Source organism: Sitophilus oryzae, unplaced genomic scaffold, assembly GCF_002938485.1.
Source record: "Sitophilus oryzae breed Bouriz unplaced genomic scaffold, Soryzae_2.0 scaffold_1442_pilon_pilon, whole genome shotgun sequence".
Lineage (NCBI taxonomy): Eukaryota > Metazoa > Arthropoda > Insecta > Coleoptera > Curculionidae > Sitophilus > Sitophilus oryzae.
In genome coordinates, this window is record NW_022146107.1 from 4444639 (window position 1) to 4470411 (window position 25773).

At 31.0% G+C, this 25773-nt stretch overlaps 2 protein-coding genes across 3 annotated transcripts in view; one reads left to right on the forward strand and one right to left on the reverse strand.

The window, feature by feature from the left end:
- Positions 1-42: 42 nt before the first annotated feature.
- LOC115877088 (biotin--protein ligase) overlaps positions 43-25773 on the forward strand; it is a 53690-nt gene continuing 27959 nt past the window's right edge. The window contains exon 1 of the mRNA XM_030893167.1: positions 43-117. The gene's annotated coding sequence lies outside the window, so the exon portion shown is untranslated. The remainder of the gene's footprint in view (positions 118-25773) is intronic.
- Positions 497-25771, reverse strand: LOC115877090 (microtubule-associated proteins 1A/1B light chain 3C-like). Of its 2 annotated transcripts, XM_030893169.1 has the most exons (5): positions 25644-25771; positions 15417-15511; positions 8311-8366; positions 4138-4244; positions 497-967 (listed from the first exon to the last, which is right to left on the reverse strand). In XM_030893169.1, the coding sequence occupies exons 2-5, from the start codon at positions 15487-15489 to the stop codon at positions 697-699; spliced, it is 507 nt and encodes a 168-aa protein (XP_030749029.1). In that variant the 5' UTR covers positions 15490-15511; positions 25644-25771; the 3' UTR covers positions 497-696. The 2 variants fall into 2 exon arrangements, with proteins under 2 accessions (XP_030749029.1, XP_030749030.1); XM_030893170.1 differs by lacking the exons at positions 15417-15511; positions 25644-25771 and adding an exon at positions 10678-10960.

Below are 25773 nucleotides of genomic sequence, written 5' to 3' on the forward strand. Positions count from 1 at the left end.
ATCCACAATTTCATATTTCATATATGATTTTGATTTTCTATATCCAGTTTTGTGTCAGTGTCAAGTGCATCAGGAAATACCTGATGAAATTTTCCAGACAATTTATTTAAATTTTAAGTAAGTTTGAAATAAATGATAAGTCTACGTTATAAATTATAGGTGTTGATCTATCGTTATTATATTTTTTGTTTAAGATTTATACGTTATCATTCAAAACTATCGATCTTTAACATTGTCCTGTTGTGTCTTGATGTTTGGAGTTGTTAATCATGTTTTTTTAATAATTTAGAAGCCTTTTATATCCTATTTTATAAGAGTCTGCTTTAGATAGGCATGTATTTGATTCTTTTAAAGGTAAATATTTATAAGAGATGCCTTTGTTAGTCTTTTTTGACAATATAATAGAAAACATGGGGAACAGTTATGATGATTATGTATGTATGTATGTATTGTTATTACTATATGACCAAAGTTAATGAAATAAAAAAGTTGTTTAAGTGATTTTTTCTACAAAAAAGTTTATTACAAAAAGAGGAGCTTACATGGTTGAAATTCTTAAACTAATTTTACATCTCTCGTAGGCATCAAGTAAAATGAATTGTAACAAACCACAATTTTTTAAATCTAAAATTAAAAGTAAAATTAAATATTAGCCTTTTAATTATAGGTAACAGTCTTTTTCAATCTCCTTATAAGTCATCGAAGTGCTATCGATGTAGAAATGTCTAAATTAACATTTTCAACAGGTTGATTTCTTTTCTCCGTTCTATAAGTTATGCTTTCAGAAGGTATAGATGCATCCATTGGATAACCAAATACTTCTTGTGAAGCATAAGTGATGTTTAGGTATCCATTGGGTCCGCAATATTCAGCGTATACTTGTCCCAGTGTCAGTGATTGACTCAACATCGACTTTTCATTAACCAGAAAATATAGAGCTTGTGTTTTTGGCATCTGCATACGTTGGCTGGAAGTAAAAACAAGAATTATTGATATATTTGAAGATCTACAAATGTGTGTTATACAAAAAAAAAATTCTAGAGAAAATACTGTAGGAAAATACTGTACATTTCAGTCAATAACTATCTAGTCAATATGTTTATTTTTTTTGTCAATATAAGGACAGCTGTTTTACGTAAAATATGACGAAAATATATATTTTTTCACTCAATAGCTTTATCCAGGTACGGACGAAAAGTTATTACACTTCAAACCAGTTAAAAAACATGTAGGTGGCGCCCCCTAACAAATAGGAGTCACATTGACTTTGAAATCCAAATTCCTCATGGCAAAAAACACCCAGACACACATTTTTCATCCAAATATCGACGTTTTAGGACGAAATTTACACAAACTTTTTTTTACTTATTTTTATCCGCAGAATATGCTACCGAAGTTTCTCGAATACAATTCCACCCTGTATATTGAATATAAAATTGATAAGTTATTTTTGGAGCAGTAGTCTGGTCTCGGTGGAAATTCAAATTCAAAGTTCAAAATAATAAGCCGAAAATATGTTTAGCTAATTTGTTTATCGTGATAAACTAACAAATTAATTATTTTTTTGATAAAATAGTTTTTTCGAAATTTGAGACTCCTGGAATGCACAATTAAAACATTTTAATGAAACAACCTTTTTTAATACAGGGTTATCACAAAAGACTCCTGATATAAATGTGTATTTGCTTTTTTAGTTATCAAGGTTAATTCACTATATGGAAAGGAGTGAGTTATCGTATTTATATTTTCAGTTAATTGGTATTTTTCTCTTTATAATTTAATTAAACGAGTGGTTTGATACTATGTACAGGGTGGGTCAAATTCGACGCTTTTAAATGGAAACACCCTTTTATATAGGAGATAGACGAAAACTAATATCGGTGTCTGGAGCTCAATTTTTGTCAAAAACATGATGGTGGAAACCGCATATCGGAATCTGTTACCGTTTCGGAGTTACGGGGTGTTTTTCAAAAATATGCATTTTTAACAAATCCCTGTAACTTTTTTGCTATGGAAAATTTTGTATTTTTATGAAAACATTTCCAAAGCACCTTTTTACGTAGAATTTAATGGTTTAAGTATATATTTTTTTTAAATTAATAATTTAAGAATTATCAACAGAAAGTTTGATTTTTATATGGGACACCCTGTATATTTTTAATTTATTGAAAAGAATTTAAAATTACCTTTCCAAAAATATAACACCCTTGATATTTTGCTCGATTCCCCTTCGAGATATAGAGTAAGTATATAAAAATAAGTAGGGCTTTGAACGGCACCGGCTGTAATGCAAAAAAAATTCTAGCTATGAGCATCAATTAAAACGAAAATAATATTTGCTATGAGAGATGCAGAATTTTATAACAATTTAAAATATATTTAACCAACATCAACACATTTAAACTATATCTAATAACAATAAAAATAAATAGCAAACCAAGACATGAGATTTTGCTACAGGTGTTCGACATATCGACCGTCTTCTGCTATGGACAGACGGGGCAGTTTTTGAAAATTTCTCGCAGAATTCATTCAATTCAGTGGGGGTGAAAGATACTCTCTCATAACTGCTAAGTATTTCTAATTCTTGTCAAGATTATACGGAAGAATAAGGAACCTTTATTCTTCCGCAAATATATCCATAGGATCCCATCCATGGGCACTAAGTCAAGCGGCATCGACGGCCAACGGCTGGGATCTTGGTTAGCTATTCAATTATTCTTGAAATTGGCTGCAAAAATTTGCTGATAACTTCAGCGTTCAGAGGCGGTGCGTCGTCTTGCTGGAGAAATATGTTTTCGAGTTCCATTAAGGGCATATCATCAATAAGGGGTCCAAAGCCTACTAGTTAAAAGTGGCGAATTTTTAAAAATTCTGTATTTCGAAGGGGATTATAACAAAATATCAAATGTGATATATTTTTGGAAAGGTAATTTTAAATTCTTTTCAGCTAATTAAAAATATAGAGGGTGTCCCAAATAAAGAATCAATTTTTCTCTTGATAACTCTTAAATTATTAATTTAAAAAAATATATACTTAAACCATTAAATTGTACGCAAAAAGGTGCTTTGCAAATGTTTTCATAGAAATACAAAATTTTTCATAGCAAAAAAGTTACAGCGATTTTTTAAAAATGCACATTTTTGAAAAACAACCCGTAACTCCGAAACGGTAACAGATATTGATGTGCGGTTTTCACCATCATGTTTTTGATGAAAATTGAGACACCGATATTAGTCGAATTTGACCCACCCTGTACACTCAGATGCAAAAAAAACGCAACCAAGAAATTTTTGGTCAAATTTAAAGTGTTATATTTTTGTTACTTTTAGCCCTATTTTCATGATTTTTTTAACAAACTGTATATAATTATATCAACATTAATTCGTAAACTTGTTTTTTTTTTTATAAACTTTAGTAATTAGCATATTATACAGGGTTAATCGAGGGGTTGTTTTTTATCCAAACTTTAAAACACCCTGTGCAATAATTTCGTGTGTAAATTTTCCTAAAATATAATTTTACAGTAAGAACCATGTCCCTGAGCATTTTATTTTTTGGATCATGTCAATACAGGCTTTTGTTAATTTTTGAGAGCGGAATGAACTGATCACGATCAATTTGCAATTTTTTCAATTATCATTATTTTTTATGTAATTTTTTAATATGACGAGATGGGGGTTTTGGTGACTATTGTCGTAAAGTCATATTACGCTGCATCGGATACTCTATACTAAATTAAAAAAAATGTTTGGTTTGTCGTAGAAATGTATTGGATTTGTCGCAATTTTGTCGTAAAACATGAATGTTTCTGTTTTGTCGTTATTTTGTCTGCTTGGTCTGGACCCGGCATATGAAAGGAATGCGGACAAAAAATATTTAAATAAACAGCAATATATTTTATAAATCGCTATCACAGGACTGAACTCTTTATGTAAGACATTCAAGGCAGTATAATTTCTATCAAAATTAAATTCAATCATATCTCACTCGTGAAACTTTGTGTCGACTGGATAGAGAGTTACTGGTAGCGATTAGGGGTTTCTAATGAGTTGGCGGTTGACATTTGTTAATCATAAAAATCTCATGTAAAACATTTAATTTTAAAATCAAAATCTTCAAAGCTATCAACTCACCGTATAAGTGTTTGGAATTGTGACAATGTAATATCGTTGGGTACCAAAAATTTCGATTTGTCCATTGGGGGCAGCTGAGTTTCTTTGTGATATTTTTTAATGAGAACCTGTAAGTAACCAGAAATATAAAATTATTATGTACACTCACCGGCAAATAAAACCGGCCACTAAAAACTAGTCCCAATTTCAAAGTTGGATTTCTCGCGAACCACTCATTAGATTTTGATGATTTTTTTTTAAATTGTAAATTAATTCCTTCTTAACGGATGCTACGTCAGAAATTTTTATTCACAATTTACTTTGAGCATATACAGGGCACAACAATAAGACGAAGTTTTTTGCCCGAACTTTGTAACACCCTGTAGGATGAAGCAGCTGTAATAGCTATTGCTAAATCAAATCACATTGTAGCCTCATATTTTGTGAGCATTTTGTTTTTTTAATCACGACATTATCTCCGTTTGTATTGGAGCTAGGCTGCTTTAAAACAAACGCCTCGAAAAAAGATTTAGTCCATTGCTCAATATCCCATTCACATGTAAACGCGCAAAGTGAAGACTGAAGACGTGCTCGACGATGTCTTGGAAGTAGTTGGGGTCCTGTGATAGGCCTCCTTGCAGACAAGCTGTTTTCTTTTAGTCTTCGTCGGATTGTTCTCTCACTGACTTGTGTTCTACGCACGGCTTGTAGCAGATGTTGATTCTGAAACGCTGTAATTCTACGATTTCGTAAAGTGTTCAGGGTAATAGAGCGGTCGTCAATTGCATTTTTCTTCCGTTTTCTTACGGAACCCACTCGCCTGGTGAAATTTTCCGTTTCCATATACCGATTCCAGGCATTGTTCGAGGTATACCCAGGGTATCGGACACTCGGACACATAACGTTGATTTCGGCCATCCTCAATTAAAGCCACACTCACAAGGGGGATGTTTTGTGGCCACAATACGAGCAACATCCGTCACAGATAATGGCATTCAAAGAATATACCTAGCTAGAAAAAAAATGGACTCTGCCATACTGAAAAATGGTCCTACAGAAGTGGCGCCATCAATTGAGTAGGGCTTGTTTTAAATGGATCGAAGCGCGGGCTTTTTAAATGAGCGTATTTATTGAATTTTACTCTAAAATAATTAAATTTGATTATTAAATCATATTTTTTACACAAATTCAACAATACTAATAACAAGTATCGTTGTGATGTGTAAAAAATAAAATTTAACAGTATAATTTATACAATTATTAAATAAAATTAAAGCCAAACGTGTTAATATTATTTATTATTTAAAGTTTTTATTTATAAGTCAAATATTTAAACATCGTTTATTATAATAAAACAAGACCAACGTAATACGCCCAAAGTTTTGTAAATGGAGTAAATATAAATAGGTTAAATGATGGCAAACATAAAAGACTTACATTATATTTTTAGGGCCACAAACAACAGGAATTGTCTAATTAAAACACATATAACTTGCATATAACAAATTATAGTTTGAAAAACGTTTTGATAATCATTTGATAATATTATGATTGGCGCTATGACAACGACAATATTTTTTGAGAGTTTGACAATAGTATGACAATGGCTGTTGGAAACTATGGAAATTACAAAAAAACTCTGATTTAACGCCATCTGGCAATAACTAATAGCAACTTCTTAACCTAAAAATTAATTGCACTACCACCTAGTGGCTAGGGCTGGAACTATTTTATTTGAGATTTCCGTGGAAACGGTGGAACCACTTTTGCTATTTCACTTTCCCGCACCGATGGAATTTTTTAATTTGACAACCGTTGTTGTCATATTGCAAATATTCATAGATCCCTTTTCGTCTATGTCGTCTTGATTATTTACAGATAGGGAATGCAATCCCGCGCCAAAATCTCAATCCCGCAAACCCGCGGGATTAAAGCAATCAATCCCGCGGGATCCGCAAAATTGCGGGATTGTAAACAATAAATGCTCCTCTTTGTACTTAACCTATTAAACTTGCTAATATAATGGTTTTATGCAATTAATTGAAATTTTAACTATGTACGACTAATCTGTATTGAAATTGGAAAAAAAACAATTTGGTGGGTTTTTTAAAATTTTTTGTTTTAAGGAAAATACGAGGTTTTTTCGAAAAATATACATTTATAGTCATACATTTGGTCCTAAATGGTACAAAAGGCATTGTACATTTTATATAGGCCCACAATATATTGATATAGCGTGTATCTTAAACTAGCTGTACAGAAATTTGGACTAATGTATACAAAGTGTTCAAAGAATATATTTAATACTAAATAAACTTATTTATTATAATTTATCTACTTATTTTATAAATAAAAATATTATTCTGATGTTGAAGTTTTTTTTATCTTGTGTTAGTTATCTGCTTTTAGATACACTCTATATCAATAATTTTTTGGCATATGCAGAATGTACAAAGCTTTTTGTACCATTTAGGAGCACACGTATGACTAAAAACGCATATTTTTTCGAAAAAACGTCGTATTTTCCTTAAAACAAAAAAAAATAAAAACCCGACCAAATTGTTTTTTCTAATTTCAATACAGATTAGTCGTACTGTCGTACTTGGTAAAAATTTCGATTTTTTAAGAATTGTAAATTTGCGGTAAAAAAGATTCTTGACCAAATTTTCACACTCTTGTGAAACACCCTGTATACGATAATTCGCTAAATATATTTTCGAAAACCACAGAGCATCTTAGTCACAATAGATGCGTTTAAAACCTGGTCCCAACCACATCCCAAAATCTTTTTTAGTTCAAGAGATATTCAACTTTAAATCAAAAATTCAAAATATTCAACTCCAAACCAAACCAAACAACTAACGTGTTTGTTTCACTTATTTTTAATGGCCAAGGCGTAAGGGGATTTAAGTATTCGGTTACCCAGTAGTAATGTGTCAATCCCGCAGATCCCGCACGGTAAATCCCGCAACTTTGATCCCGCGGAATTTCAGCGGGATCCCGCATTTGCGGGATTGCATTCCCTGTTTACAGATAAAACTTTCTGACTGCGCAGCATTTTTCCGAGACGTTCGTTTTAAAGCAGCGTATCTCCAATACAAACAGAGATAATGTCGCGACTAAAAAAACAAAATGCTCACGAAAGATGAGGCTACAATGTGATTTGATTTAGCAATAGCTACTACAGCTGCTACACCCTATAGGGTGTTACAAAGTTCGGGCAAAAAACTTCTTTTTTTCTTCTTTCTTTCGTCTTATTGTTGTGCCCTGTATATGCTCAAAATAAATTCGGAATAGAAATTTCTGACGTAGCATCCGTTAAGAAGGAATTAATTTATAATTAAAAAAAATATGTTCAAAATCTCATCAAAATCTAATGAGTGGTTCGCGAGAAATCCAACTTTGAAATTGGGACTAGTTTTAAGTGGCCGGTTTTTTTTGCCGGTGAGTTTATTAATACTAATACATATTACATATCGGGTTTTGCCTTAGTACCATAGAAATATCACTTTTAAGTCTCGTTCAGAACCTCGAAATTAGGGGAATAAATTAGTGGTTTCAATTAGCGTAGAAGTTTGTTCACCTAATTTTAATGTAAGCATTCAGAACGTTAAAATTAGTGGTAGGAATTTTCAATTAGTGGCAAAGGTGCCACAAAATTAGTCAAAATTATTTAATTTATTTTAGGAATGTACAAAATATCGATATTTTAAAATATACTTCTAGAAGTATCGATAGGTCCGACACTATCGATTTTTGTAAAAAAGGCTGGATATTTCGCCACTGAACGAGAAATCTAAAAAATAAAAAATATATTTCTTTACAGGGATGTTAAAATATCGATTTTTTAAAATTCGGTAATTCTAAAAATATCGAAACGTCGATTTGTTGAGAATAAATTTGCCACTGAAGGAGAAGTAAAAAAAAATCTAGGGATGTACAAAAATATCGATATTTTGATATATCGATACTTCTATAAATATCGATTAAAACTAAAAATATCGTTTTTTCTTAAAAAGGCTGGGTAGGTATTTCGCCACTAACTAAATCTGAAAATAAAAAATTGATTTTTTTGAGACTTCCAAAAATATTGAAACTTAAAATATCGATACTTTCCCCAGCCTTCTTCGACGCCGTTTCTTTTTTGATCGTATGGTACATACTTATTTGTAATATAAAAAAAATAGTACTTACAGGTATTTTTTCGGGAAACCTATTCCTTATAGCGAGCACTTCTTCTTTGCGTACCTCTGAAATATATATGGAATGCATTATTTGTATGGCCAGGAATGTGAAACTTTTTAATTAAAGAATGTTTTGAATTAGTCTGTCCGATATCTGTGTTATTTTTCAGCAAGTCGTGTTGCCATGTTGAGGTATTTTTATTAATTAAAATAATTTCAACTAACCGTATTATTTTCGAGAGAACTTTTATCATGTTGTTGATTACTGTATCGCGAGGGGGGTCAAACCACATATTATTTTATATTTTATTGCTCTGGATGTGTTAATATACGAAAAAAAAAATTAGAAAATGGAAAACTATATACAGGGTGCGTCTCAAAAGTGGCTTACCCCCTATAACTTTTTTATTTTTTCAGAAAACACAAAAACGAGATTTGGTGTGTTAGTATATGACATAAATTAGGATTGATTGACGTATTCAATTGTTTTTGGTCACTTCTTGTTTCACCGCAAATGACTTCTTTGATTTTTAAATGGCACCTTCGCTTTTTGTTTACTTTATTCAATAGAAAATGACATTTTGAATAGAATGACATATCATATGTCAACTTTTGCCATTCTCGCTTAATAAAAAAAATCTTATCCTTAATCAAGGAGCCTTGGAAAAATAGATTTGATCCTCTAATGTTTTTAGTGTCTTGTCCTGGTCAGTTAGAAAATGCTCAAATCGTATTTTTAATCATATCTCAATTTTTTCAAATGGAACGAGGATGGCTCATTAGCATATTTGGAAAAATATTTTTTTACGAATAATTTGATACCACACACTTGGTATTTCGAGTCAAATTACTGTTACGAACCGCAAGATATAATTTCAAATAAACCATATGCGAAAATGTCAAAAGTTGACATATAATATGTCATTCTATTCAGAGTGTTGTTTTCTATCGAATAAAGTAAAAAAATACCGAGGGTGCCATTTAAAAATGAAAAGTTGTAGTCATTTCCGGTGAAACAGGAAGTGACCGAAAACAATTGAATACGTCAATCAATCCTAATTTATGTCATATACTAACATACCAAATCTCGTTTTTTTTATCTGAAAAAAATAAAATAGTTATAGTTAATTTTGTTTAAGTTCATACCTAAAGTATGTACTAGCATGTATTTCAGGAAAATATTTTAACATCTACAGGGTGGCTCAAAAAAGTAAGAGTGGATCGGGATGATTTTTTTAAAAGGACCACCCCGTATATTATTGCATTTTTGGCTTCCTTTCAGATCACTTTACATAATCCTAAGATATCAGTAAATATATTCTGATTGGTTTAGAGATATTAATAAATAAAAAAATATATATATTTCTCAGCCTTTTTTTAAAAAAAAAAATATTAAAAATACAAGAACTGTCGTGAAATCAAAACTATACAAAGTATTTACTTTAGACGGTCTGTACTTACTTTGCTATAAATATGGTAATCGTAATTCATACAGGATGTTCAAAATTCTACGCCAAACTTTGTAAAATATATAATAATTTTTAAATCTTCGTTTTTTTTTAATGTAACACCCTGTATATATTTTTTTCAGTAGATGGAGAATTAAAAAATGAACATTTTTTATATTTAGAGTATATCAAAATTTGTAACGGTTTCGCAGATATTCGCAGTTTTATGTTTCATATGACATTTTCCACAGTAAATTTTTATCAAAGCGCCACCCAATGATTTTTCTCGCGTATTTTACCGTTGAAAGAGTAAACTTAACATATAACACAAATTTCAACGTTCAATATGCCGAGTTTATGATTTAACCAACGCTTATTCAAGATCATATCTTTGTCAGTTTTACACAATGTGTAAAATGTGTAATAAAACATGTTATGTTTTATTTTTTATCTCGAATACTATCAACCAAAAAACAAATTACCGAGAAAAGATGCACCTCAATAGTAAAGTGGTTTTTAAAATTCCTACTCAGTTAAGCCATTCCACAGGGTGTTTAAAACTTTCGCTAAAATAACATTTTGTTTTCCCTCGTATAATAGATAAATGGAGGCTTTGGTTTTTAATTTAAAAAGAGATACTAAACAGCCAAATAATTTAGCTACAAATTGCTTAAAAATCATCAAAATCGGTCCACTAGAACAAAACATATTGAATGTTAAAATACATGAAAATTTTAAAGTGTTCTTCTAATGCAAGATTAGTCAAGTCAGGGACATATAATATTCTTCAGATATTTTTGTATATAAATATATACAAATACTGGAAATATAACATTAATTATAATTCTAAGGTAAGAATATAAATGTCATTGACCTTTTATAGTAATTGTAAAAATATTACACTATATTACTCTAAAAAAAATACAAACCATGTTTGCTGGAAGATTTTCTTTGTAAATATCTTTGAGTTGGTTTATACATTTCCGGTGTCATTAGACACAAAATCAGTTCAAAATGGGCACTTAAACCGTTTAAACATCGCAAAAAATCACTTGTAATTAAAAATATACCATATTTATTAAGTTTTCTTGCACGTTATTAGTTGCAAGTATGGAAAGTAAATATAAAAATGTGTTTTAATTTTAGATATACATATAAATATGTTTAACTTGCAAAATTCTAGCTCTTTCTGTGTAGTATCTATACCTACACACTGGTTTGGGTATTTTTTATTGTTAAAATGCACTGATCGGTTTTTATTTGATTTTATTTTTATTGACAGAGGCGGAGTAAAGATATTTTAAATGCCCAGATTATAAAAATTTACTAATAGTCCAGGAGGCAGAGAAGATTTTCGGTACTTATTTACTGAGTCAGCAAACACCGACAGAATTATTCGGTATGTTATTCTAAGCAAATTTCATATACAGGGTGCTACAAATTCGGGGTACGAGCATTGATATCTCGGTAACCGTAATTGATACGAACATGGTTAAATTGGGGCAAAGTTGCGCTTTGGGATGTTCACCAAGATGACATCAAAAAAGTTTAAAAATTTCTTTTTTTAAAGAGTTTTTTGGAAAAAACGTATTTTTTTGAAAATCAAAAAACTAATTGCACATTCTCATAGCCACTTTATTAGGGCTATCTGATAGTATTTTTAGATTTTCAAATTAGCTGATAATTTGTGAGATAGAGAGGCCAACTTAATTTTTTAAATACGGACCTGCATTGTTTATGTCAGGTTTTGAAAGAACTCGGTCTCCTGAGTACAATGATATGTCCTTAGACAAGGAAAGAGAGGAGACGGCTAACACGCATATTCTCCCGTGATCGGTTAGTGAGGCCAAAATTCGATCGGCGGCCATACTTTGGTGACAAGATTTCGAGGTGACACCGAGCGAATTTTTATGTTTTTTGTGACAACTGTTTTGTTTTAAATTTATAAACTGTGTTGTTTAGTACGGTGAGATGTTCAGCGTATGGCTGCAAAGGCCGAAGCGAGAAAAAAGTGCCTGGAATTACATTTCACAGGTAAAAATCGATACACAACTTTTGTTATGTGGTCATAAAATGTACATTTTTTCATTATAGCAGTAAAAATATGTAAACTGCTTTTAATATGTTTTGTACCACATCCAAACCAAACTATTTTTAATAATTCCAAGTAGTATTTTCAATATCCTTTATTACAATTAATGTTTGAAACTATAAATAATGCTACTCAACATAGATTTCTCCAGTGGCGTAGGGAATTATAATCAGAGAAATACAATTTCTGCAATAAACATTTTTTTTATTTATTTTACATGTAAAAAAATGTATAAAGTATTGTTATCAAATATGTAAAACAATTGTAAACTATAAAGAAAAATAAAAATTCTAGTGATAAAAAATCTATATGTATAGTTGTTATATAAAACTTAAATTTACCTGCCAAGATTTGCTTGGGGTGGACAAACTTGTGGTGGGCTACTTGTTACTACATATATTTTTTTAAATATTCTTTCAAAAAATTTGCTAATTTAGGTGTATAATAATAGTCTCAGTGAGTAATTAATAAAAATTTAAAAATAAATAAAATAACACAAAGCTTCTAGAATTGTTTATTTTTTTGTGGAAAATTAGGATATTCTTATGATTGAAGGTAACAAATTAAAAATTACATTATTCATTGAATCCGTACGCAAGTGCGAAGGGTAATGGCTAGATTCATTATTATACCGTATGGTCGAAAAAAAACGACGTCCAGTTGGCTTGTAAATGACGATCGACGACATTCCCCATATAATTTTACATATAAAATGACAGCGATCTTCATTTCATAGCTAGCGATCTTCATTTCATAGCTATCGCTGACGCCGTCTTTTTTCGATGTCGTTTTATGTAGTTTTATGTCATTTATATGTAGAATTATATGGGGGAATATCATCGATCGTAATTTACAAGCCAACTGGACGTCGTTTTTTCGATTATACGATATAATAATGAATCTAGTCAATTCCCTTCACACTTGCGTACGGATTCAATGAATAATGTAATTTTTAATATTCATTTGTGAAATTGTCATTTCCAAACAAACAAGACGCCGTTTTTTTCGATCATACAGTATATATGTATATACACGTTTAAAACATATGTTATTACATTTTTATTTAATTATACATTATACACACGTTAATAAATAAATAATTGTCTTGATAATCAGTCCACTGTGACCGTTGAATAAGAAGACTGTAACTGTTAAATAAATTTTGCATTATCGACTTAGATATTCTAATATTATAAAGGTGAGACTATAAAATACAAAATTGTATATGCATTACTCAAAAATGAACGATATATTAGTTTACGTTTTAATAAATATTTTGTACCGTCTAGGTACAAGCTAATTTCTGATGCTACGCCATTGGAGAATTTCGCGTGGTGACAACTTGCCTCACTTTCAGCTGCCGTGTTACCTGTCCCCTCTCTTTCCTTGTCTAAGGATATGTCACATTTCATTTTTCTTTTGTTTCGGACATTTGAACACAATTTGTTTCTTAAACTAATTTCAAGTTCGGCTTTGTTTTTTTTTTAAATATTTAATCTATTCATCCTTACAATATTGATTAGCTTTCAAACTTAACAATGATGTGGGGTAAACCATTGAATACGGAAAATTAAATGCAATAAAATGATATAAATATAATATAAACAATCAAATAATTTCCCCGGAAGATGAATTGGAAATGGTAGAGCAATATAATGGCCAGCGAGGTTCCTGGACCAGTCATTTGTAAAAGTGAAATAAATACTGTATTATACGAGGGAAAACGGAATGTTATTTTAGCGAAAGGTTTAAACACCCCGTGGAATGATTTAACAAAGTAAGGAATTCAAAAACTACTGTATTTTCAAGATGTATATTTTTTGGATAATGATATTTTTTTATTCATCTGGATAGCTTTTTTTTTGTTGGAGATATTCGCTTTTGTAGAAGACTGTAACAATTAATATCAATTTCAGCGTTATTAAAAGTGTTCCTTTGTTTTGGTCCTTTTTTTTGACAACTTGTCGTAAAATATACAAACAAAACATAGACACTTTTATCTTTACCGACTCGAGACGGGACATTGAAAAGTCTCCGAATTTTGAAACAAAACAAAAATGAGACAAAAACGTCGCAGAAATGTGTGGATTTGTCGCAATTTTGTCGTAAAACATGAATGTTTCTCTCTTGTCGTTGTTTTGTCTGCTTGGTCTGGACCCGGCATTACTTTCTTCAAAAGTGAATATCTTCAATAAAAATAAAGATATTGACATGAACCAAATAACAAATTATCGAGAAAAGATACACCTTGATGATGAAATGGTTTTTAAATAACTTAGCTTGTTTTAACTAATGTTTTGATTTAAAAAGAGAAGTTGAAAATTCGGCTCAACTTTCGTTTAGCTGAAATCTGTTATATAAAAAATGACTTTATATATGCGTTGTAGAAGGCGTTAAGAATACAAATATACAAAAATTTTCCTGCGGAAATGCGTCGTTTTCTTTTTTCGGACTTTAGTACAGCTGAAATCTGTTACATCAAAACTAGTCTTCGGGGTGTGTTTTAGACATTTTTCTAAACACAAAAACACAAAAAAGTGTCTGCGGAAATTTTTTATTTTTATTTTACATAGAAAAATAAAAAGAAATACAAAAAAAATCCTGCGGAAATATGTCAATGTCATTCTGTGCACTTTGTTTCTCATACATTTTTCAGTTTAGAAGCTTACGGGACCCGTGAGCGAATAGGGTGCTGCTAAAGGGGGTTAAAACATCTTTCGGAGGAATAACAATTCTTATAGAATAGATAATATAGGTTCTATATATAAGTACCTCGCAATGGTGCACTTATTCTTGTTTTTTATCAAAAGCTTTACGTAAATAGGGCTGATTCAAAACAAACAATCATTGGATCATGCAGTTTTCTTTTATATTTTAATAATTAACTGTGATTTTGCAAAAATATTAGATTGGTTAGGATTTGGGTTGCTTTGGTTAGTTTTTCTTTGTGGAGGGTGTTAAGCTGTGGTTTTTATATTTTAATAATTTTCCTCAGAAAATCGATACAGTTTATTTCCGCAGGAAAATGTTTATTTTCCTCAATTCGTGGATGCTTCTAAAAGGCGGAAATATATTTATTTTTTATATAACTGATTTCAGCTATTCTAAACTCTAATAAATTTCCTTAGAAAATGAAAACAGTTTATTTCCGCAGGAAAATTTTTATGTTTATGTGTTCAGAAAAATATTAAAAATAAAACGTAAAATGTATTTTTTTTATAGCAGATTTCAGTTATTCTAAAGTGCGAAATTTGGAAATTACGCATTTCCGCAGGAAAATTTGTGTTTTCTGTGATTCACAGTAGCTTTTTAAAGACAAAAATTTAGTTTTTTTCTAATAACTGATTTCAGCTAAACGAAAGTTGACCCGAAAATTCATAAAATTTAGCTACAACTTATTGCTTAAAAAATCACTGTATTTTCTCTCTAAAACGGTATAGAAATTTGAAAAGTATAAACGGGATTAACCATTTTAGAACAAGGAAAGGACTTTTATGAAGAATACATTTTTAACAACAAAAGAGTTTTTCGTCTTGCAAAGACAGAGATCCGGGGACATACTGTATAGCCACTTACCTCTGGCGCCAAATCTGGTACGGGTATTCCCGCGCATTACTTCTATGACCATCATTTTCTTCTCGTTTTTCATAGATCTTTACAACTTAAATTCACTGAAAACAACAACAAACTATCATGTATTATCACTACTTGCTATAATAAGACCAGGATTGTTACTAGAGCATTGTTATTTGTGATTTATTATTGATGGAAAAATCATGCTCGATAAAGACAAATAAAGAGAAGTTTTGCACTGGCGTATCTATAACGTTTACGATAACCTTATCTTTTTAAATAGTGCTCAATCTGTGATTGTAGTCCAAGATAGAGGTGGGTATTCTAGTTCCTTCGGAGGAACTAGTTCCTTAGTTCTAGTTCCTCCGGAGGAATAGTTCCGTGAACTAGGTCTTTAGTTCACAATAGTTCCCGACTAACATTGACATCCCCGTCGCTTGCTAATGGGTTTCGTTGTCAGTAGTGAACTATTCACAGTATGATCTGTATAATTTTTATAATATACGAAATATAACGAGACGTGTAATTGCGTATGTTAAAAACATATAGGTAAGATTTATTGCAAATAAAAAAATTGGTCAAGTGCGAGTCGGACTCCTTACATAGACTTAAAATAAAATATAGACTACACTATTTACATCTCAACGCGGACAAACAACCTTTTTTGTACACATGTTTACTTCTGGGTACAGTCGACCGAGCCTTCCTCATCCAGCCTATGTTGTCACGTCTTTAATATTATCAATATTTTTTTTCTTGTTATACACATATATTGAGATATTAATACTACAGTTTAATAAAGTAGGTTTTAATATTCCATAGATGTATTAAATAGTCCTTATACTACTAAATTATAAGTCGGATACTGTTTAATAAGGATAAGTTCTTTACAATATGACAACACCGATTAGAGGCGAGGGAGCCTATTCATTCATTTATTACCTTGTAGTACGTGTCGCACGTGTGCCGTAAAGCTTTGTTGCCGCTATCTCCCCGGCTGTATTAACGCATTTTCTTAGCTTGTAGTCCTTAAGTGTTTATTTTATTGACTTTTTCTGTTCAAAAACTATAAAATATGGTTCGCCAGTGCCAAATTTGCAAGAAAATTGACTTAAATAATCCATTTAAGTCTTGAAACGACTTTTGACCGGTAGGCAACTCTCAATTTTCCCATTGGGAGTCAGTGGCGTTGTTGTAGAAAGGCGCTTATTTAGATAAAATTTTAGTAAAATGTAAAATCTGAATTTTTTCTTTTACATTACATTATTTACTTACCTACATTGTAACAAAATCATAATTATAACCCTGTTAATAATTAATTATAATTAAAATTATCTTCAGAATCTAAAATAACATACAAGAATTTTAAAATGATATTACATTATGAAACAATATTTTTTAATATACCGGGTCGTCTCAAAAGTGTCTCAAAAGTTTTAATATACCGGGTCGTCTCCAGCTCACCCCTATAACTTTTTTATTTTTTCAGATAAAAAACAGATTTGTATGTTAGTAGGTATATGACATAAATTAGGATTTATTGACGTATTCAATTGTTTTGGTCTCTTCCTGTTTCACCGAAATGATTACATCTTTTGATTTTTAAAGGCACCCTCGGTATATTGCTACTTTATTCGATAAAAAATGACACTCTGAATAGAATGACATATCATATGTCAACTTTTGACATTGTCGCTTAAAAACATATCCTAATTTAAATTTCAATCCAGTTTTTTTCAATCCACTAAGTTTTAATCAAGGAACTTTGGAAAAATAGTTTTTTTTATCTTATTTTAAGTCTATGGTTCCTTACCATTTATTATCTATATAACATAAGACACTACAGGGTTGTTCACCACATACGATACGGAGTATTGTAGCTAAACGATGAGATTTTTTTATAAGGACTATTAGAGCTACAATTTAAAAATATTTTTACAAGATACAGTGTCCCAAATAAATAAAAAATATCAAAGTTGTATTTTTTAAATGGAACACCCTGTATATTGTTACATTTTTAGTTTCTACGATTAAAATAAAGGTAAATTTGATTAAGGTTTATTATACTTAAACCTTACCGTTTTTGAAATATTTTCAATTTTGTGAAATTGCAGTAAAAATTTTAAAGCTTCATTTCTCCAAGGGTATCAATGTTTTTAATACTAAATATTTAATGAAGTTTATTTATTGATCAGTTATTGTATTGCAATAATAAAAATAATACTACCTTATACTGAGTGTCTAAAAATTTATTTTAAATAATTATTAGCTTCAAACGGCAATAACTTCTTTAATTTAAATGGAATGCCCTGTATATTTTAGGAGAATCAGATGCACAATTAAATTGTCTATCAAATTGTATTATGCCATTTTTACCTATCCCTTCAAGTTTTCGTAGAAAATGCATTTTCTTATAATTTAGACCTCATTTATCAATATATCCATGGAATATTGACATTTTAAATTGTTTTTAAAGCAACAAATGTACAAAATGTACAGACTAGTAGTATTATCGTTTTTAGCAAAACGATAATATTACTAGCCCATTTGTATGCAAAAAGAAAACTATTTAAATCTTTATAAAAGAGTATACCATGAATTAAATATAACACCATTATTTCCGCCCATATACTAATTAATTACGTACTTAATTGTGTTCGTTAATAAATTATTATAAATAAATGTGGATTTGAGTCAGAAATCAATATAATAATAAGTTATCAAATTAAAGTCTCTGTTATAAATAAGCATTTATTAAAAAATGAAATATCATTTTTAAGGTGTTACTTTTTATCACACTGTCTAATGCCCATACAAAATTCAGTTTTTTAGTATTTGGAGCAATTATTATTAATCAACGCAAACAGTCAGTTAATGTAGTTTGAATACTGGAATCATATTAATTGGTCCTCTTTAACAAATATTTAAACAGTTTTTTTTTTTATTTTTTAATGAAATAAACGAATTATATCGACAATATTAGTATCTGTACTCTTTAAAAATTTGGTACATCTTTAAAAATAATCTAAAATGTCAATAGTCCATGGGTATATTGATAAATAAGTTCTAAATTACAAGAAAATGCATTTTCTACGGAAACTTAAAGAGATAGGTAAAAAATGGTATAATATAATTTGATAGACAGTTAAATTGTGCATCTGATTCTCGTAAAATATACATATCTCGTAAAATACCATTTAAATTAAACAAGTTATTGCCGTTTGAAGCTAATAATTATTTAAAATAAATTTTTAGACACTCTGTATAAGGTAGTATTATTTTTATTATTGCAACACAATAACTGATCAGTAAATAACTACAGTAAATATTTAGTATTAAAAACTTTGATACCCTTGGAGAAATGAAGCCTTAAAATTTTTATTGCAATTTCACAAAATTGAAAATATTTCAAAAACGGTAAGGTTTAAGTATAATAAATCGTAATCAAATTTACCTTTATTTTAATCGTAGAAACTAAAAATGTAATAATATACAGGGTGTTCCGTTTAAAAAAATACAACTTTGATATTTTTTACTTATTTGGGACACTCTGTATCTTGTAAAATTATTTTTAAATTGTACCTCTAATAGTCCTTCATCGAACCCAAAACTTACAATTTGTAAAAATCTCTCAGATATGTAGGTCTCTAATTTTGATGTAATGATGATTTAAGAGAAAAATAAAGATGTTAGAAATAATAAAACAATAGTACTTACAGTTCAATATGCTGCCATGTCGAACCACCACAAATGACTAGACTAAAATGGATGCTATGTAAACTGGTCAGAGTATTTATCTACCTTTTATTAGGTCCCTAGCAGGTCATATTTTTGCAACTTTCCGATCCTTTTTGAAAAGCATGCCTACTTTGACCAGTTGTTGGCCCGTGGTAATGAGCATTCGATGCACAGGGTGTTTTTTTGACAAAATTTGCTTGGTGTCCACTTTGATTTTTTTTTTCAAAAAAAAACAATTACTGTTATTGGTCTTGAAACCGGAAATGAGTACAACTTTTGATTTTTAAATGACACCCTCGGTATTTTTTTTTACTTTATTCGATAGAAAATGACACTCTGAATAGAATGACATATCAAGTGTCAAACTTTTGACATTTTCGCATATGGTTTATTTGAAATTGTAACATGCGGTTCATAACGATAATTTGACTCGAAATACCAAGTGTGTGGTACCAAATTATTCCTAAAAAAATGCTTTTTCCAAATATGCTAATGAGCCACCCTTGTTCCATTTGAAAAAAAATGAGATATGATTAAAAATACGATTTGGGAATCTTTTAACCGGCCAGGACAAGACACGAAAAACATTAGACGATCAAATCTATTTTTCTAAGGCTCCTTGATTAAACATTTGCGTTTTAAACACAGCCAAGGCACTCTAAATTTTCATATACGATTTTTTTAAAGCGAAAATGTCAAAAGTTAACATATGATATGTCATTCTATTTAAGAGTGTCATTTTTTATCGAGTAAAGTAAAAATATACCGAGGGCGCCATTTAAAAATCAAAAGTTATGGTCATTTCCGGTGAAACAGGAAGTGACCAAAAACGTTATAGGGGGTTAGCCAGTTCTGAGACGCACCCGGTATTGTAGTACTAAATATATACTGAAAAAATATAAATAAATTTACAAAAAAATATGCATCTTTAATAAGCATTGTTTAAAACTAATATTTTTGCATAGTTTCACGAAATAATGTAATTTTACAAATTTGTTTACAGATATTTAATGATTATTACCAAACGATACAATTTTCTCAATTAGCTTTGCCTGTTTACAAATGAAATTTAAACCGCAAAATCAATTTTGTATCAAAATTCCACGTTTTTTTCTTTCAACTTCGCTAAACACAATGCTATAATTGATAAAACCGCAGCTAAAACTTCCAGTAGCATATTAAAGCAGTTTTTAAACCGTCTAGAGAACAGCCGTCGTTTTTCTAGACTTTCTTCCGTTTTGCCTGACATACAAAACTGACAGGAAAAACGTACGTGTAGATGCGGCTTTACGAGACAGCAAAACGTTACATCTAGATGGGGCTTTAGGTAACGCAAGTAATAAAACCTAATGAATATACAAATAGGTACTTTATATAGGGCGATGACAATAAAATTTCAATTTATTTGTATATTATGGCAATTAGGGTATCTATTTGATCTCTGGTATAGTATTATACCTGCAGACAGGAATTTCCACCATAAAGCTAATAAACGACTCTAGAATAGTCAATGGACAAATTCTCAAAAAAGTGTAATTATACAGGGTGAGTTTTCTACGTGTTCTCTATGGGTATCTTGAAAACTACTGGAGATAGAGAGTCAGTTAAACGGGGAAAGAACTGTAGTTTTGATAAATATGCGTCTTTTAGATTTTTTAATTCCATTATAATCTATTTTAGACAAAAAGTTTTCAAATAAAAGTTGTAGATAATCACATCCTTAATGAGATTGTGTCCTCCGCTGTTTTCTAACGCCTGTCATTTTTGACATATGATACAAACATCTGATTTTTTAAATGGAAACGGTAGTTGGCCACGGCTTCATAAAAAGCGCCATTTTTAAGCTTTTCAGCGATATAAGCTATATCTTTTTTTCGAAAAATTACTGAGTTCTAGCCAATTCTTATCTCTTTTAAACAATTTCACTTAGTTAGCCATGAAAACAAATTCATTTGTCGTTGCTCTCAGAAATGTGAAACTGTCACATCCAAACTTTGTAAATAACAAAAATTGTAAATATGAATTTTTCAAATAAAGAAAAGCGTGGTTCAACTTTTCTTGGCCATACATTTTCGAGGATACGTTGACCGTTGAACGTTACTTACGTTTTTTAGAGAACGGTTTTCAATACAGGCTTTTTATGAAGTCATGGCCAACTATGGTTTCCATTTAAAAAAATAAAAACATATGTTTGTGTTATATGTCAAAAATGAGAGGCTTTAGAAAAAATCGGAGAACATAATCTCATTAGGGACGTGATTATCTACAACTTTTATCTGAAAACTTGTTGTCTAAAATAGATTATAATGGAATTAGAGACAATTTTTAAAAGAGCCAAAATTTGTTTTTTTTTTTTCAAAAATCTGAAAGGCGCATATTTATGACCCCACAAAACTGCAATTCTTTCCCCATTTAACCGACTCTCTATCTCCAGTAGTTTCCGAGATACCCATAGAAAACATCGTAGGAAACTCACCCTGTATATTTTTTTCTGTCATTTATTTATTTCGTATGAACATCAGTAAATAGGTCGCTATTTCTGTTTATTATTGCAAGTCATAATGACAATCTAACGTTTAACGTTCTTCAAAAATGCGAAAGAAACCCAAACTCATATGTTGATGTTGACGAGGCCAACGATACATCGTGCGATATGGGTAATTAAAAGATAGTAAACACGCTAGGGGGCTGTGACTGTATGCTTTTTTATCAAATTGATAATAAATTTTAAAAGTTATAAATAAAACCAACTTTTCCTATTAACATACAGATTATAAACTTTGTTTTTTCTTTATAGTTTTTCGTGGTCCCAATTTTCGGAATCGGGCACTAGTTAGGTGACTAGTTTGCGCACATAGCACGCCCACTTATGGCCTCTAAAATTGTGCACAGCGCCTGACCGGCACAGTTATTAGAGAGATATCGGAAAACCGAATAGCGTCATGCAGTATTTACGCGTACCTTATCATGGTTACGATATGCGCGAGTCAATTTTTAACGCAACCCCGCTAATAACGTTACCGCCTGACGTAATTTGCGGATCAATTACATCAAGCGCTATTTCTAAATAACGTTCAAAAATTGCTTAAATGGGCATGTGCGGGTACATTTGACAACCGGGGCCGGCCGGCGAGCGGCGAGATCTTTTATTTTAGGTTATGTTTGAATTGTTTTGAATTATTACTTTAGTTTTATTAGGTAATTTGATATTTAAGTAGCTGGGATAAGTTTTAATTAAATAAATATGGCCCAAAATATGGATTCCACCTCTTCCATTATTAAAGAACCTATAAAGAGGCTTAGGTTTACAGCAGATGACGACTTAGCCCTTCTAAGAGAATTTCTTACTTGTTGCTCTAAACCCACTGGCAGACGTTGAACAATAAAGTACTGGAAGTAAGCACTTTAGCCCTTTAGTTTTAAAATACCTAGTAAACAAAACAATTTCAAAGTTTTAAATTCAAAGTTAGGTTAAGTTTAAATAGCGGACGCGGACACGACGCGAACAGAATTCTTTCCGATCCGATAACTATAAATGAAGAGAGTTAATACCACCTCACGTAAAGGAAATAACACCTGGCCTTATTAACGCCCATGCACGCTATTCGGTTTAGCGATATCTCTCTATTACGCTGTTTATTGTTATTTTACGCGAGTTTATTTTTGCGCACAGGAAATTTTACTCGTTTGCACATCGTCATAAAAAACCATTTTAGTACCACGAATTAGGGACAAGATTTTTATCTGTATACTTATAGGATACCTAATCTGTGCTATTAACGTGTAGTCTTTTAATTTTTAAAGTTCTGACTACGCTTACAAAAATGTAATAATGTACCGGGTGTTCCATTTAAAAAAAATTGGCGCCGGGAGGCACGTATAGCCGCCCATACTAAAATATGTTAATAAAAAGTTGGTAGGCAGTCAGGGGCGGATACAGGATTTGAACTACAGATGGAGCAGGTGCCCTTATGTAAAAATCCAAATTTTCAAAAAAATCAGGTCTGTCTAACCTATCATTGTTGGGAATCACCCTGTATATGAACTAGTGGGGTCGTGGCCCCCTACGATGGCCACTGATACCGCAGACGACATGCATTTATATCAGGACTTTGTTATTATATTGCGTAAATTCGACGACAGATATAGATTACTTCCATAATTAAAAAGATATAATTAATTTTATAATGATTGATATAATAGATATATCGAAGAAGATCAAAATGTGACATATCGTTAAATTGAAGCATTATTTGGTATTTCCTTTGAATAAGAAGACTAAGGAAGGAGCATAATGCTATCCATGTATTCATGCATGGTGGGCGGAAAAGCCACCATAAAAGCTCTCTAGGGTGGGGATCCTTGACAGTTCTGTTTGACGATTCATTTGACACATTTGAATTTGATTTGAAATTTTGTGGATTTGTCAGTCTTTACGGAGCTTATTTTATGTTATTTATTATTTATTCTACTACTGATAGTTGTATAAAGGTAGTAAATCTAGATGGAAATTGTGGCAGAACTTAAATTAACAGTGACACTATCGCGATTTATCGAAAAAGACTCTAAAATAGTTGGTTGTGTAGCGTGCGGTAGATCTCGGCAAAAATTGAGTGAAATAATGGAACAACTTTTCGCTAGTAAGTGACTATATAATATACATACGTGTAGTAAACCGATCATTTATGAAATTCACTTAAATTAACTAAATTATATATTTTTCTTGCATTTTACCTTTTATTTATTACTTGTCAAAGATTAGATGTCAAAGAATTTAGATACGTTAATTTGACTTACCTGCTTCAGTAGCGTATCGGATGTTTGTGTTTTTGTGTTAATAAATACTTATTATAACTTATCTATTTTTATTAGAATTATATATTTTTATAACAATTTTACTAACTACCAACATTTATTCACACCGTAAAATAAAACAACAAATTATTGAGTCTACCCCACGTCTACCCTACATCATAGTTTTACCTTTTTTAAATAAAATTAGAACGACACTGATAAACCGGAATTTAAGTCGGCCATATTTGAGGCCCATCGCGGTGTACCTAAGATTTTTGATATGCTCCTTCCTTAGTCTTCTTATTCAAAGGGTATTTCAAAAACATCAGTTCAAAAAATTTGACATGAAAAGTAGTAGAAATATACCGAGGGTGCCATTTAAATATCAAAAGTAGTCATTTTCGGTGAAACAGAAGTGACCAAAAACAATTGAATACGGCAAACAATCCTAATTTATGTCATATACTAACGCACCAAATCTTGTTTTTTTATCTGAAAAAATAAAAAAAGTTATAGAGGCGCATCCGGTATATTAATTTGTTTGCCGGAAGTAATTGCTGTGTTTTGGAAAACCCATCCTCCACCAAAACAATGCAAGTTTCCACTCAGCTCGAAAAACAATTGAGTTTTTAAAACAAGAAAACATAAGGTTTGTTCCAACCAGCATTTCGAGATCGTTTCGAAATCGTACTCGAATCGGTTTTCTTGCACTTTGTTAGCATGCGCGGACTTCGAATAGTTTCGTGACGGTGCCTAAAGTATCAACGTTGGAACGCTTGTGGATTGTTTTCAGGACTGTCAAAAGTGTATCGATCGGTTTTTTGTTTGTTTAGAATTTTATAACATAACTCTGCAATTTGCAATAATAATTATTATTCTTGAAATGGAGAATCAGAATCCAGTAATTGTTGGTAAGTGTTGTTTCAACTGTATACTCACTAACTCACTTACCTATTCTCTTTTATGTCCTGTTATGCGTAGTTTCCTGTTATTTCATTGCAGTGGTAGAATCTTTGAACATTATTTTATATATAATAAATTAATTAAAATTTCCGAACGATTTACTCCACACAAACTCACAAGCAAAAGTATAACGCACACGTATTCGAATCGGTAAAAATTAACCAAGACAGAAGCATCAGCTGGACGCCGGACCAGAATCAGCTGTTAAAAATCGATAATTCCTGCCAATATGCTTTAATGCGCAAGTCAACCCAAACAGTTCTCAATTTGGACCATGTACCGAAATTACTGTTCTGAAATCGTAACTAAACGATCCCATGGTAGGTTGGTACGCAAATAGCATCGTCCGATAACCGTCAAATCTCGGTTGGAACACATTTGAATCACTGCGCACGAGCGTGATTGTTCGGTGACGGTTCTGCGGCGAGTTGGAACAAACCTATATAAGTTTTAGACCATCCTCCATACAGTCCCGACCTAAGTCCTAACGACTTTTTTACTTTTCCGAAAATTAAGAATGAACTGCGTGGTCAAAGGGTCCATTCCTCAGAATCAAAAACGCAATTTTGGTGGTATACCAACAAGCGAATGGAAAAACTGCTTTCAGAATTGGTTCCAGCGGATGCAAAACGCATTTCTCTTCGGGAGAATACTTCGAAAAACAATAGTGTTTAAAAGTTATCTATGTTAAAAGTTCATTATGCTAAGTTATTTACAATAATAATTTCTATTGACCTATCCAAAAGCTTCGTATTTCATATCTTTAGTACTTCTCTGTTGCTAAGTGCTGTATCGATGAAACAATAAATAGTGTTTTTACCATCACCATCACAATATTTCCATTCACTTATTTACAGTCACTTTG